Source organism: Carassius carassius, chromosome 38 (assembly GCF_963082965.1).
Source record: "Carassius carassius chromosome 38, fCarCar2.1, whole genome shotgun sequence".
Classification (NCBI taxonomy): domain Eukaryota; kingdom Metazoa; phylum Chordata; class Actinopteri; order Cypriniformes; family Cyprinidae; genus Carassius; species Carassius carassius.
Window position 1 is genome coordinate 28,570,988 of NC_081792.1, and position 13,366 is coordinate 28,584,353.

Below are 13,366 nucleotides of genomic sequence, written 5' to 3' on the forward strand. Positions count from 1 at the left end.
CTCATATTTGTCATCAATCAAGGGGCAAGTGCGTTAGATGTAATGCGATTCCAATTTTTCCTTTCTCTTTTGAGTGTTACAAGCTCTTGGTGCATAAAGAAGATCTGTAAAGTTGCAAAAACTAAAATCTCAATCCCAAAGAGATATTCTTTATCAAAGTTAACAAAGAGTTAACCACACCCTCTTAAAATGGTTGGTTCTAACACGCCTCCACATATCTACATCATCATGTGGGAAAATTTGCATAACATTGCCCAAATGTTCATGCAAAGAAAGAAGGCCTAACCAATTATTCTCTTTAATAATTTTAACGAGTTATTTTTCAGCGTAAATAATCTTATCAACGCATTAAAGTACCTGCCGTAATATAAATATATGTATACTTTTTTAACGGTCGGGAAGTATGTTAAAATTGAAATGTAGCAGTATGCGATTTCGGACGCAGCGTCAGAAGTTTACTGAAATAACGTGAGGCGCTCCGAACAACTGATTCAAACAAAACAAATTTCGGAGCTCCTAGGTAAAACACGTATACAGTTAACTCTAATGTATCGGTAAATAGAAACATTTGAATCTTTATACAGTGTTCTGAGTTTGGTTCTGGAAATGTATGCAAATGAGCGCACATTAAATCAGACACTGCATAATTTGCATATTTAAACATCACATTATGGAAAACTGAAACAATGTGTCTTAAAGTGCCCCAATTACGCCATTTTTTTGTGTTGGGAGTCTCCCACGATAGGATCACATGCATGCAAGGTCAAAAAAAACGCTTTCGTTTTCTCGAAATATGCATTTAATATCATCTGTAATTTTCCATCAATTCTCAAAAAATTCGTAAGCATTCTAAGATTTAGTCTCTCTAAAATCCTCCTTTCCGTGGGCTCTGCTCTGATTGGTCAGATGGCCTAGTCTGTTGTGATTGGTCTTCTGCGTACAGCGCATGTTGGAAACTATACACCCATTGCCGTAGTTCAGATAACAAAAAAAAAAAAGTTTAGGAATGCCTTCATTACGTGTAAATAAGAAATAATGTGAATTTGTGCATTTTAAAGTGTTTGAAAGACGAAGACCTTGAATTAGATGGACAACTTACTTCGTGATAATCCAGGTGGATATTAATGTGTTCATCAGTAGCTGATGCAACTCTGAAACGACTGAAATTATTTTTGTGAATCCAGTGGAAAATGCTGTGTAGCTACCGGACTAATGACTGGAAAACGGAAGACTTTTTGAGTGTATATGAACGGTTGGATATTTTAGAAAGGAGCATTTAAAAGATGAACAAGAGGAATTAGGAGAATAGATAAATTATGAATAATACGCAATCATGTAATCCATAAAAAAGTAACCGTAGTCTGATTATTTCAAAATGTAATTTAATCTAATTACATGGAATTAATTTTTTTGATATATATATTTTTATATTGCAATAAATTCACATTCAGTCTTCAAATTAATGTACAAACAACACAAGGACAGTTTTTATGACTGAAGGACAGTATCAATGAAACCAATACTGATATCTCTATAAAATTCATTCATTCAAAGCATAATGTCTAAGTTGCTCAAGTGTTTTTTTGTGAAGATGCATTGTCCTCTTGGGACTGAAAATAACAACAGATCAAATGCACAGAATTTAATACCAACTTTTATTGATCAAGAAACTGAAGATGACAAATGCTTCACCGTTAGGACGACCTTCGGACAGAAAAGGTGTCAAAACAAATCTCACACAGGTTCTAGAGCAGTCCGTCTATGCAGCTGAATGTGAGCAGACTCTATTGAGCAGTGGTGGACGAAGTACACAAATCAAGTACTTGAGTAAAAGTACAGATACATATAATAAAATATTACTCCAGTAAAAGTAAAAGTACTCCTTTTTCAATTTTACTCAAGTGAAAGTACAAAAGTACTCAATTTTTTATGTACTTAAGTAAAAAAGTACTGAAATTTTATATATAAGCTACTTAATTAAATTTTATATTCGCACATATTTTTAATAATCCTACTGCTCAAAATACCTGGGATTTTTTCCAAAATAACCACTATATGGAGTCAAGATATATTTGTGTTGTTGATATGGACTACGATGATGAGAGTGATGTTCACTGTGAAAGCTTACACTGTGATGTACCTGAGAGAAAACAGAGACGACCATCTGATTTTCACCAGTAAGAACAAAGTCTTTTAAAGTTTGTTGTTTTACAGAACATCACAGTTAGGACTATATATGACATGATAATAAGGCCTGAAGTTAGGATAACATTTTAAAGGAAAATATAATTATATTTTCATATTTTCTTGTGCAGAAAGTCATATCAGGAAATTCCTAATATGGGCAAAAGCGTCCAGCTATCGCTGTATGAAAGCAGTTTTTACACAGAAAAAAACACGAAGACATTAAACATACGATAGCAACAATATATGGTTTTTCAAGTCATCTTCAGCAGGTGATAAATAAAGTATGAACAATGCAGTGCTAATTGACAAAAACATTTCGTAGTATATAAACAAATCATTATTATTTGTTATTGTCCAGCAGTTATAGATTTCTAAGCCAATTAAAAGTTAGAAATATGAGAAAAATTTAAGTTGCCTTTTGTATCCACTACCAGTCAACCGTTTTTGAACAGTAAGCTTGTTAATATTTTTTAAAGAAGTCTCTTCTGTTCACCAAGTCTGCATTTATTTGATCCAAAGTACAGCAAAACAGAAAGATTGTGAAATATTTTTACTAACCTATTTATATTAACTGTTTTTTATTTGGATATATTTCAACAGAACAGCATTTATTTTGAAATAGAAATCTGGAATAATCTGAAATAGAAAATTATGTTTTATCATCACTTTTGATCAATTTAAAGTGAAGTGACGTGACATACAGCCAAGTATGGTGACCCATACTCAGAATTCGTGCTCTGTATTTAACCCATCCAAAGTGCACACACACACACACACACTGAGAACACACACCCGGAGCAGTGAACACACACACACCGAGAACACACACCCGGAGCAGTGAACACACACACACACTGTGAGCACACACCCGGAGCAGTGAACACACACACACCGAGAACACACACCCGGAGCAGTGAACACACACACACACTGTGAGCACACACCCGGAGCAGTGAACACACACACACCGAGAACACACACCCGGAGCAGTGAACACACACACACCGAGAACACACACCCGGAGCAGTGAACACACACACACACTGTGAGCACACACCCGGAGCAGTGAACACACACACACCGAGAACACACACCCGGAGCAGTGAACACACACACACCGAGAACACACACCCGGAGCAGTGAACACACACACACTGTGAGCACACACCCGGAGCAGTGAACACACACACACTGTGAGCACACACCCGGAGCAGTGAACACACACACACACACACACACACTGTGAGCACACACCCGGAGCAGTGAACACACACACACACACACACTGTGAACACACACCCGGAGCAGTGGGCATCATTTATGCTGCGGCACCTGGGGAGCAGTTGGGGGTTCGGTGTCTTGCTCAAGAGAACCTTAGTCATGGTGTTGCCGGCCTGAGACTCGAACCCACAAAAGAGTCCTTGCTAAGTAGAAGTGTTCATTTCTATAATTTATTTTCCAAAAAACAAAAATTATATTGACTGTAAGCTTGTGAATGATATATAGTGTACAATGTTGCAAAAGCTTTTTATTTCACATAAATGCTAATTTTTGGATTCTTATATTCATCAAAGAATACTGAAAAAAATACTCATGTTTTAAATATTGATAATCAGCAAATCAGCATATTAGAATGATTTCTGAAGGATGTGACACTGAAGACTGGAGTAATGATGCTGAAAATACAGCTTTGATCACAGGAATAAATTACAATTTAAATACATTCAAATAGGGAAAAAAGTTATTTTAAATATAAAAATATTTCACAATATTACTGTTTTTTGCTGTACTTCGGATCAAATAAATGCAGGCTTGGTGAGCAGAAGATAATTCTTTAAAAACATAAAAAATATTACTGTTCAAAAACTGTTGATTGGTAAGCTATATAGATTAAAGAAATGTTATATAGCCTACATATATAGCCTATATATATATATATATATATATATATATATATAATTTCTGTCCCCCTCACTTCTGAAAAGATGGCTAGGCCCCTGGATTTTTTCCTTCTCAAACCTTGTCTGTGGTGTAAAAACACCCCTGGCCAAACAGGGTGCATCTCTTTCCACTTTGATAATTACTGTAGTTACCATGTTCTGAACATCACATCCTTTTTTTAACCCAAATGTAATCTATATATATAGATATATATATATATATATATATATAGGTGGTTGAATAAAAATATTTGGACATTATTTATAAAAAATTACCTCAACTTAGCACCAGCAAGCTTGTTAGCTAGACAGTTAGCATCAGCTAACAATATTTACTTATTTTCAGTACGGTTATGAATATACATTCATGTCTGTCTACTCGTCTAGTTATTCCAAACGTTACTGTTGATAAACAATATAAAAACAGACTTCACATAGGGATGGTAGCATTTTAATAAAACTGTTAACATAACGGCAGCGGGGAATTTGAACGTGCATGAGTTATTGTATTTAATCTGTGTAATTTTAATGTTTGTTTTTTTATTTATTTTGTTGTTTTTTTTCTTCCTAAAATTGATGTGTCTGCATCGTCTGCACTCGAGCATTTCAGTGGGCTTAAATAGATCACTCTTTACAGCGGATTTAGTTCCCAAACAACTGACAATTTTGACCTAAATATGATTTTCAGTTACAATAATTAATCCAAAATTTCGACATTAGTAACTTACTTTTAGCAACATCCGACGCACACGCTCACAAGATCTCCCGGTTCTTACTTCTGTAGACTCGCACTAAACGGTTCATTTGAATCAGTGAGTGGTCGACTCCAGAACAGCTGCAATACATTGACAGTACGCTGCAATCGGATCATTCTAATTCGTAAACGAATCGTTTGGTGCGATTTGCGATCCGATTTAAGTTTATTTTGAAAAGACTCAGTTCGTTCATGATGAATCAAACACCACTTCTGCGTGTCGGAGCACGTGATATATTATAGGGAGTAACGATATGTTTTATGAAATGTAGTGAAGTTAAAAGTACGATTTTATGCTTTGGAATGTAGTGAAGTAAAAGTAAAAGTTACTCAAAATAAAACTACTCCAGTAAAGTACGGATACTTGAAAAATTTACTTAAGTACAGTAACGAAGTAAAGCTACTTCGTTACTGTCCACCACTGCTATTGAGGAACACAAACCAGTTAAGATGACATTTGGTTACATTTCGGCCCCTTTCAGACCTACTGTACATCGGCATCACAACGTCTGTACTAGAAACATACTGCGACTCATTCTTGCATAATGCACAGCTAGCATCCTTCTGTGCAGCGTTTCTGTTCTAAAAGAACTTAAACGGTTAGCTTATAAAATAAAACAAAAAGTCATGATGTATTAAAAAATCCAGTGAGAGACACATCTTTAATACATGACTGGTATCAGGCTGAACATTTACAGTTTCTTGTATAATTTAACAAAACTACCCACACCGCTCTTTACTTCACTGCCAAATGCTGAAGAGACTTCACTTCATTAACTCAATAAGAAGCCGGTGAGGGAGCCCTAAAGACGAACCAGAAACTAAGAAAGTACCTTTCTTTGGATGTACAGAGTGCTTTTTTTAATATCTTGTGCTCACGTTCATCACAGAAGATACACACACACCGCTCATCATCAAGACACAATTATACGTCAGTATCTCCAGCGTGTAGCTTCTTCCTCCAAAACTAACTACACACACAGCTACAGCTTTCATAGGTTACCATCAGTGTCTTCATCCAAGAGAAATGCAGAATCCAGAAGGAAAACTCCCAGTAAACACATCGGACTAGATCTGCCTTCAGCTCATTTTCAGACAAGATGAAACACTCTCAAGAGTGTCGGTCGGTCGGTGCTTTCGCGTCACAAAAAATACCGCAAACTGTGATTTTAGGCTGAGGAATAAAAAAGAAGACAATCTGGCACATCGATCTAGATCTTCAAACACCAGATTTCTCCCAAAACATCTCAGGCACCAAACAAGAGCCTGTTTTTCATCTAGCTGTCCTCGTTCACACTATCTAGACGACAGAGAACGAAGATCTGAATTGGCAGTTTCCTGATCAAACGTATTCGGTTCACCACGAATCTTCTTGAACGTCCCGATTCGCTGATTCTTCATCGCTGTTTTGCATCTAGTAGGGAATATCAGTACTCTGTTGCAGGCATACAAACACATCCGTTAAAGGCAAAAAAATTCCGTTAAAAATACCAAAACGGAAACGTAAGAACATGGTTTCTGGAAATACTGCACACTGAGGTGAAGTTCAGAATCAGATCGCAAAGTAATTCGGGAATGACATCGGCGTCTGTTAGTGTTCTGGATGAATACTGTACAGTGAACGCAGTTTGTTCAGTCTAAAACGGTTTGGGATTTCAAGCCGAATTCCGACGGTGTGCTCTCGCTATTGCACGTTTCCTTTGGAATGCCGGATGTTTGTGAAATCCAATCGCTTAGGTAAAGAACAAGAAAAAGCAACAACTAGGAATACGATCGCTGTTAAGGCGAACCACAGGAGAAAGAGCGCAACGAAAACATCCGGCGTACTATTTCCTGAAGCTTTTTTTTTTATCTTTTCGAATAGGGTAATCGAAGTTTGGAGCGTGTGCTTATGAAGAGTGTTCTGGCAGACGTGGGTTTCTAACAGCGCTCGACGGGGACAGACGTGTGCGGATGAAGGCCTTGCGATCGGGTTTCTGTCGTTCTCTCGGCTGTGTTACTGGTGGACCTCGTTGGCGATGAGACTGTCTTCTCCGGATTGGAAGTCGGCTTCGTTTAGGCCGTTCCCGGCGTTGATCATCTCCTCGTCCTGCGAGGACTCTCCGCTGCCTGCTCCGGTCTCGTCACAGTTTGGGTCCTGCAGGACCTGGGCGATGTACATCTGCTGCTGAAAACACGCAGAATACTCATGAAAAGACCGGTAAAAACAGCTTTGTCTTCCACCGTCTGATTTGAATTGAGTCTCACAGAGATCATATTTCGCAACAATAAAGAAACATGAAATTCTAATCAAAAAGAAGAAATATTCAACAAGAAAATGAAATTATAAAGTCAAGCCTGTTTAAGGACCATTGAGATTATTATTTGCATTGTGCCATTATTTCAATTTCTACCCAAACCAAATTTAGTGTAATGCAAAAATAATACATTAATAACAACTATAATAAAGCTAATAAGAATTCATGCACAATTATTACAATAAGCCATTTCATTCAGTACAATACTACAATTATGTTTCACTTGTATTTTGAAAACGTAATATGAATTAAAATGTATTCGATCATCATAATACGTGATTACAACAATACATACAAAGTGTATGTATTAAAAGCAGTTTAATTCTGTACAACAATTATGTATCAGCTGTACTATAAAAATATTCAAATTAAAAGTAATTTAAATATTATTATTATTTGGTATTTAGAATTTATCAAAATTAATAATAACAATAATAATACATATACAAGGTCTTAAAATCAGTAATTTAATTCTGTGCAACGTGTAATTTCCCTTGTATTATATAAATATAATAGAAAATGATTTCTATTATTTTTATTAATATTACCATGATTATTAACACAGACAAAATGCTTATTAAAATCAGCTATTTATTTCTGTAAAATAAATACAACTGTTGTGTACAATACAGTGATTTCACTATAAATAATTTAATTATAAATAACAAAAAAATAATAATAGAGTAATAAAACATACTTTCTAAATTATTTTAATTAATTATTATTACTTTTTTTTATTAAATTTAATTTGTACAACAAATACTACCCAGATAGCAGTAGTACTTATATAATAAGCAATTCACAAAATATACATTTAAATGAGCTTTAATTTAGATAGTTTATAAGTAAACAAATACTACTTATAAATCAATAAATATGAACAATAGCTCATTAGATTATTTAGAACTGTTAAACGATGTTGTAATAGAAAGGTAAAGAAATAAAAGTAAAAATAGTTTACAAATACAAAGAATAGAAAAACGAAGGATAGAGAGGGAGAAAAATGGCGGTGAAAAACGAAATGATGGCTGTTTCTGGTTGAAGAAAGCAGGACTAACCTGAGATTTGTTGGAGGGGGAGGATCTAGCAGGACGGCCGTTCTCCACTCCGTCGATCTCCGTGTGCTTGCTGTCGATCTGTAATGACAGAGAGGTCGAGGTCAGGCTTTCTGCTCGGGGACAGGTACCTGTACCTGTAGTCCTGTAACCCGTACCTTGTAGTTGTGTGCACTGAGGTACTTGAAGTGACCGAAGCACACGTGCGACAGACAGACCACGATGGTGATGATGAGCACCACGAAGGTGAACATAGACGTCGGAGTCAAGAACCCTGAGGAAATAAGCTGCATTTGAGTGGTACCCTGTTTTTACCCTATTCCCCTGTAGGGTCTTGCTGTAAAGCAGGATGTATTCGAGTGTATGTGCTCTGTAAACACACCTGTCCTCATGGTGGAGAAGAACAGCAGCCAGAAGAGGCACAGGATGGGCGCGGCCACCACTTGATTGACAGCTCCTGAGTGGATCTTCTTGTCGAGTTTGGAGGGCAGGTAAGCGTAGTACATGTTGTACCTGTCCACCAGGTGCTTCAGGAGCATGTACATCAGCCCTACACACACATACATGGTTTTTATACTGTACAAACTGTATATTGTATGGCCCTAGCTGTCACAGGAAACTGTGCTATTTCAGGTTTTCAGTACACTCCATTCTGTGATTTATATGTGTTCTGAAAAGTGGGGTAATGTTCAGAAAAGTCACCTTCTCCTTGTAATACCTCTTATACCCTCATCATTATACAAATCTGTGACCTGTGTCACAAAAATGTGCGCGCACACACACACACACACACACACGCACACAAAGACACTCGTCCGCTACGTTCTCAAAACTCAGGCAATTTGATAATACCTAGAATATCAAAATTGACTGCGGGCGGCAGATCCTTTTCCTATTTGGCGCCTAAACTCTGGAATAACCTACCTAACATTGTTCGGGAGGCAGACACTCTCTTGCAGTTTAAATCTAGATTAAAGACCCATCTCTTTAACCTGGCTTACACATAACACACTAATATGCTTTTAATATCCAAATCCGTTTTTTAGGATTTTTAGGCTGCATTAATTAGGTAAACCGGAACCCGGAACACTTCACATAACACCCTATGTACTTGCTACATCATTAGAAGAATGGCATCTACGCTAATATTAGTCTGTTTCTCTCTTATTCCGAGGTGACCGTAGCCACCAGATCCAGTCTGTGTCCAGATCAGAGGGTCACTGCAGTCACCCGGATCCAGTACGTATCCAGACCAGATGCTGGATCAGCACCTAGAAAGGACCTCTACATCCCTGAAAGACAGCGGAGACCAGGACAACTAGAGCCCCAGATACAGATCCCCTGTAAAGACCTTGTCTCAGAGGACCACCAGGACAAGACCACAGGAAACAGATGATTCTTCTGCACAATCTGACTTTGCTGCAGCCTGGAATTGAACTACTGGTTTCGTCTGGTCAGAGGAGAACTGGCCCCCAACTGAGCCTGGTTTCTCCCAAGGTTTTTTCTCCATTCTGTCACCGATGGAGTTTCGGTTCCTTGCCGCTGTCGCCTCTGGCTTGCTTAGTTGGGGACACTTCATCTACAGCGATATCGTTGACTTGATTGCAAATAAATGCACAGACACTATTTAACTGAACAGAGATGACATCACTGAATTCAATGATGAACTGCCTTTAACTATCATTTTGCATTATTGACACTGTTTCCTAATGAATGTTGTTCAGTTGCTTTGACGCAATGTATTTTGTTTAAAGGTGACTTGACTTGAATCAGTTGCGCGCGCACACACACACACACACACACACACAAACACACACAAATAAACACACACAAACACACACAAACACACACACACAGTTGCGCACACACGCACTCACACGCGCACGCGCACACACACACACACTCAAACAAACACGCACACAGACACAGTTGCGCACACACACACACACACACACACACACAAACAAACACGCACACAAAGACACACACGCGCGCACACACACACAGTTGCGCACACACGCACTCACACGCGCGCACACACACACACACACACACACACACTCAAACAAACACGCACACACACAGTTGCGCGCACACACACACGCGCGCGCGCACACGCACACACAAAAAAACTGATGCGCACACACTCACACACACACGCGCACACGCATACAGATTGTACTTGGATTTATTTTCCCCAAATCATGCAGCAAAATACTGAATTCACAACATATTTACTAAAAGTATATTTCACCAGTTTTGAGTAGCAACACTGGTGTATAACAAACATGAAATAAAGGCCACAAAACTATCATTTTAATCTGATGAGGTCTTTCTCGTACCTTTCATGAGACAAAAACTAAACAAGTTTCTAGTGTGTTTTAATTTGAGACGTTACATATAACAATCAACAGACGTCTGAGATTAGCATCTCTGTCTGCGTGTGGGCTGAGAGACGGAAATAAAGTTTCCTCCGCATAACAGCGATGAGTCACACACCGCCAGCTCCACGAACATCTGTGTGTGTGTGTGTGTGTGTCTGAGAGACTTCTAGAAGTAATGTGAGCATGCAAAAGCTCAGGGACAGAAAAACAAAGATTACTGCTCATATGCAGAATGTCCTCCCTCTCACTGTGTTTTTGCTGTGAAATACGCAGCCGGAGGATCTATATTTAGTCTGACAAAAACACAAATATGTGTGCGTTCGTGTGCAGGTGGCTCTGCTGGCGCAGCTTCAGAAAGAGAGAGAGAGAGAGAGAGAGATGGACAACAAGGAGTAAAGAGTGTATGCAGGGAGAAATGTCCATTGTTGAAGCTGCATGCAAATGTGCGACCAGCAGGAGGCGCTCTGGACACACACACACACACACACACACACACACACACACACACTTCTGCTCGTCATTCACAGCACTTCTCCCTGTTTCCTCTCTTTCATCCTTGTTGTTCATCTCTCTCTCTCTCGTTCTGATTGGCTGTCGTTCTGTGGTTTCGTGAATGGGCTGATGTGGAGGTGGGCGTGGCCTGACTCACCGAAGGGGACAATGATTGGACAGGTGATGCTGTACGTCATAACGACGGTGAAAACGCACATCATCCAAGCGTAGGCAGCTCCGAACTGAAACTCATAGGCTTGATGCTGCACACACACACACACACACACACACACACACACACACACACACACGTTATACAGCTAAACACAGCATAGGCTTGAATCACATCCAGGTGAACAGCAGGTAAAAATAACTCATTTGTGGGTGGATGAATCTCACAAAACTTGTGTAAAAAAAAAAAAAAATCTATTTATTAAAATGCATTAATATTTGAAGATTTTTCCTCCATTCTGACATTTTCATGACAAATGAGCACATTTTACACCATTATTGTAATGCTAAATAAATAAATAAAAATAAAATGTAAACAAAATTGTAAAGTATTTTTGCATCATGGTTACTTGTTGGGCTGGCATGAATTGATGCTGCTTTAATTTAAGTAATAAATAAAATAATTACATATATAAATTATTAAATAATTGGATAAAATGCAATTAAATTAATAATTATATATATATATATATATAATGCAAATTAATTAATTAATTAAATATGGTACAGTGTATTTTGGCTAAAATGGGTTTAATATTCATGAAAATAATGTCACAATGCAAAAAAAAAAATGTATTTGAATTTCTCTATGCAAAATTGCATTTCTGATTCTTGTGTATTTTGGGATGATGCAGGACCCAGATGTCGTCTGGTCAAGTTTTGTCAGATTCACCAAAGCATTAATGATATAAGAGTGTGTAATTAGGGAACAAGGTCAATGGTTTGAAAGGCTGGTGTGTGTGTGTGTGTGTGTGTGTCTGTGTACCCGTTTGACGTTGCGTCTCTCCGCGGCCGAGCGAGCCAAACACAGCCGGATCATGTACATGAGCAGACCTGGAATCCGCAGCAGATCCATGGCGTTTCCGATGAACGCCGACGCGATGACGTAATTCACAAAAAACGCTCCGTTATCAGGAAGGAAGACACACCTGAGATTGTAGATGAAATCTGCACTTTAATTCATGCACTAAATCCAAACTACAGAAATTTACAGCAGGTTTATGACCAATGTAAAACAGTATATGAATAAGTAATATATTAATAAAATGCTGCAAGAAAGCAATGTGAAGCAGCATGAAGAATGTTTAAGCGTTTCAAAACAATATAATAAAATATGAACAATTAAACATTCTGAATGTACCTCACTGATATATGAACATTTAAATAAAATTAAAGTAAAATAAAATAAATTTTTTTTTTTAAATAAATAGAATCTCAATGATGTCTAAATAAAATGCTACAAGTGGTCAGAAAATGTTATAAAATTAAATAATTTCAGTTCATTTATATATGAATATTTAATATATAAAAAAAATACTACAGCTAGTTAAAAAAAGTTTGGTAAATAAAATAAAAAAATAAAATAAAAATAAAAATAACCTTCCGAATTTCAGTTAATTGATATACGAATATTTAAATTAATAAAATGCTACAACTGGCAAGAAAGTTTAAACATTTCAATAAAAAAATAAAATAAAACTAAAAACCTTACTCAAATCTGACGGTGGCTTCAGCCAGGAATTTTTTGTCGAAAAGCCAGCGGAAGAAAACGTCCAAACTAATACAGAGAAAAGCATTTATTATTATGAAACATAATCATCACTAGCAATGTTTAATATACTAAAAAGATAATTATAGTCACAACAAAAGCTTTGCACAAGTATTGCAGACGGAGGCTCGTAGAGAGGTTTGGATCAGAGCTTCAGGCAGATACTCAAACGAGTCACATGACCAGATAGAAATTAGGATTTAAATACGCAATTACAGATTCAATTTAACTCTCTCGTAAAGACAGTACCTGCTGAGACCCAGAGACGGCAGCAGCAGAACCATGAAGATCAGGAAGGTGTAGCACTTGTGCATGGTGGTCCTGTTCTCGCCCGACCTGAGAAACACGCCCGATTAAACACCAGAGACACCCCGATTCAGTTGGAGATGACTGTGGGATTGTACCTGGTCCAGTGGGCTTCAAGGAAGGCGGAGTAGTAGACGATGGTGGGCAGCAGGGCGGAGAAGGCCCAGAGGA

At 37.7% G+C, this 13,366-nt stretch overlaps 1 protein-coding gene and 1 long non-coding RNA gene across 3 annotated transcripts in view; both read right to left on the bottom strand.

Moving 5' to 3' along the window:
- Positions 1-1,641: 1,641 nt before the first annotated feature.
- LOC132119123 (uncharacterized) lies at positions 1,642-5,924 on the bottom strand. The gene is made up of 2 exons (XR_009426126.1): positions 5,304-5,924; positions 1,642-1,782 (listed from the first exon to the last, which is right to left on the bottom strand). It is a non-coding gene; the product is annotated as an uncharacterized LOC132119123 (long non-coding RNA).
- An 878-nt stretch (positions 5,925-6,802) lies between these two features.
- Positions 6,803-13,366, bottom strand: part of LOC132119725 (CSC1-like protein 2) — a 34,622-nt gene continuing 28,058 nt past the window's right edge. The window contains exons 14-22 of one of the 2 annotated variants that reach the window (XM_059529923.1): positions 13,294-13,366; positions 13,139-13,225; positions 12,833-12,898; positions 12,107-12,269; positions 11,267-11,372; positions 8,616-8,783; positions 8,392-8,507; positions 8,237-8,314; positions 6,803-7,048 (exon numbers count right to left, since the gene is read on the bottom strand). The exon at positions 13,294-13,366 is cut by the window's right edge and continues 34 nt beyond it. In XM_059529923.1, coding sequence (XP_059385906.1) covers positions 6,878-7,048; positions 8,237-8,314; positions 8,392-8,507; positions 8,616-8,783; positions 11,267-11,372; positions 12,107-12,269; positions 12,833-12,898; positions 13,139-13,225; positions 13,294-13,366 — 1,028 coding nt within the window. In that variant the 3' untranslated portion in view covers positions 6,803-6,877. The remainder of the gene's footprint in view (positions 7,049-8,236; positions 8,315-8,391; positions 8,508-8,615; positions 8,784-11,266; positions 11,373-12,106; positions 12,270-12,832; positions 12,899-13,138; positions 13,226-13,293) is intronic. The other variant, XM_059529922.1, reaches the window with a different exon arrangement.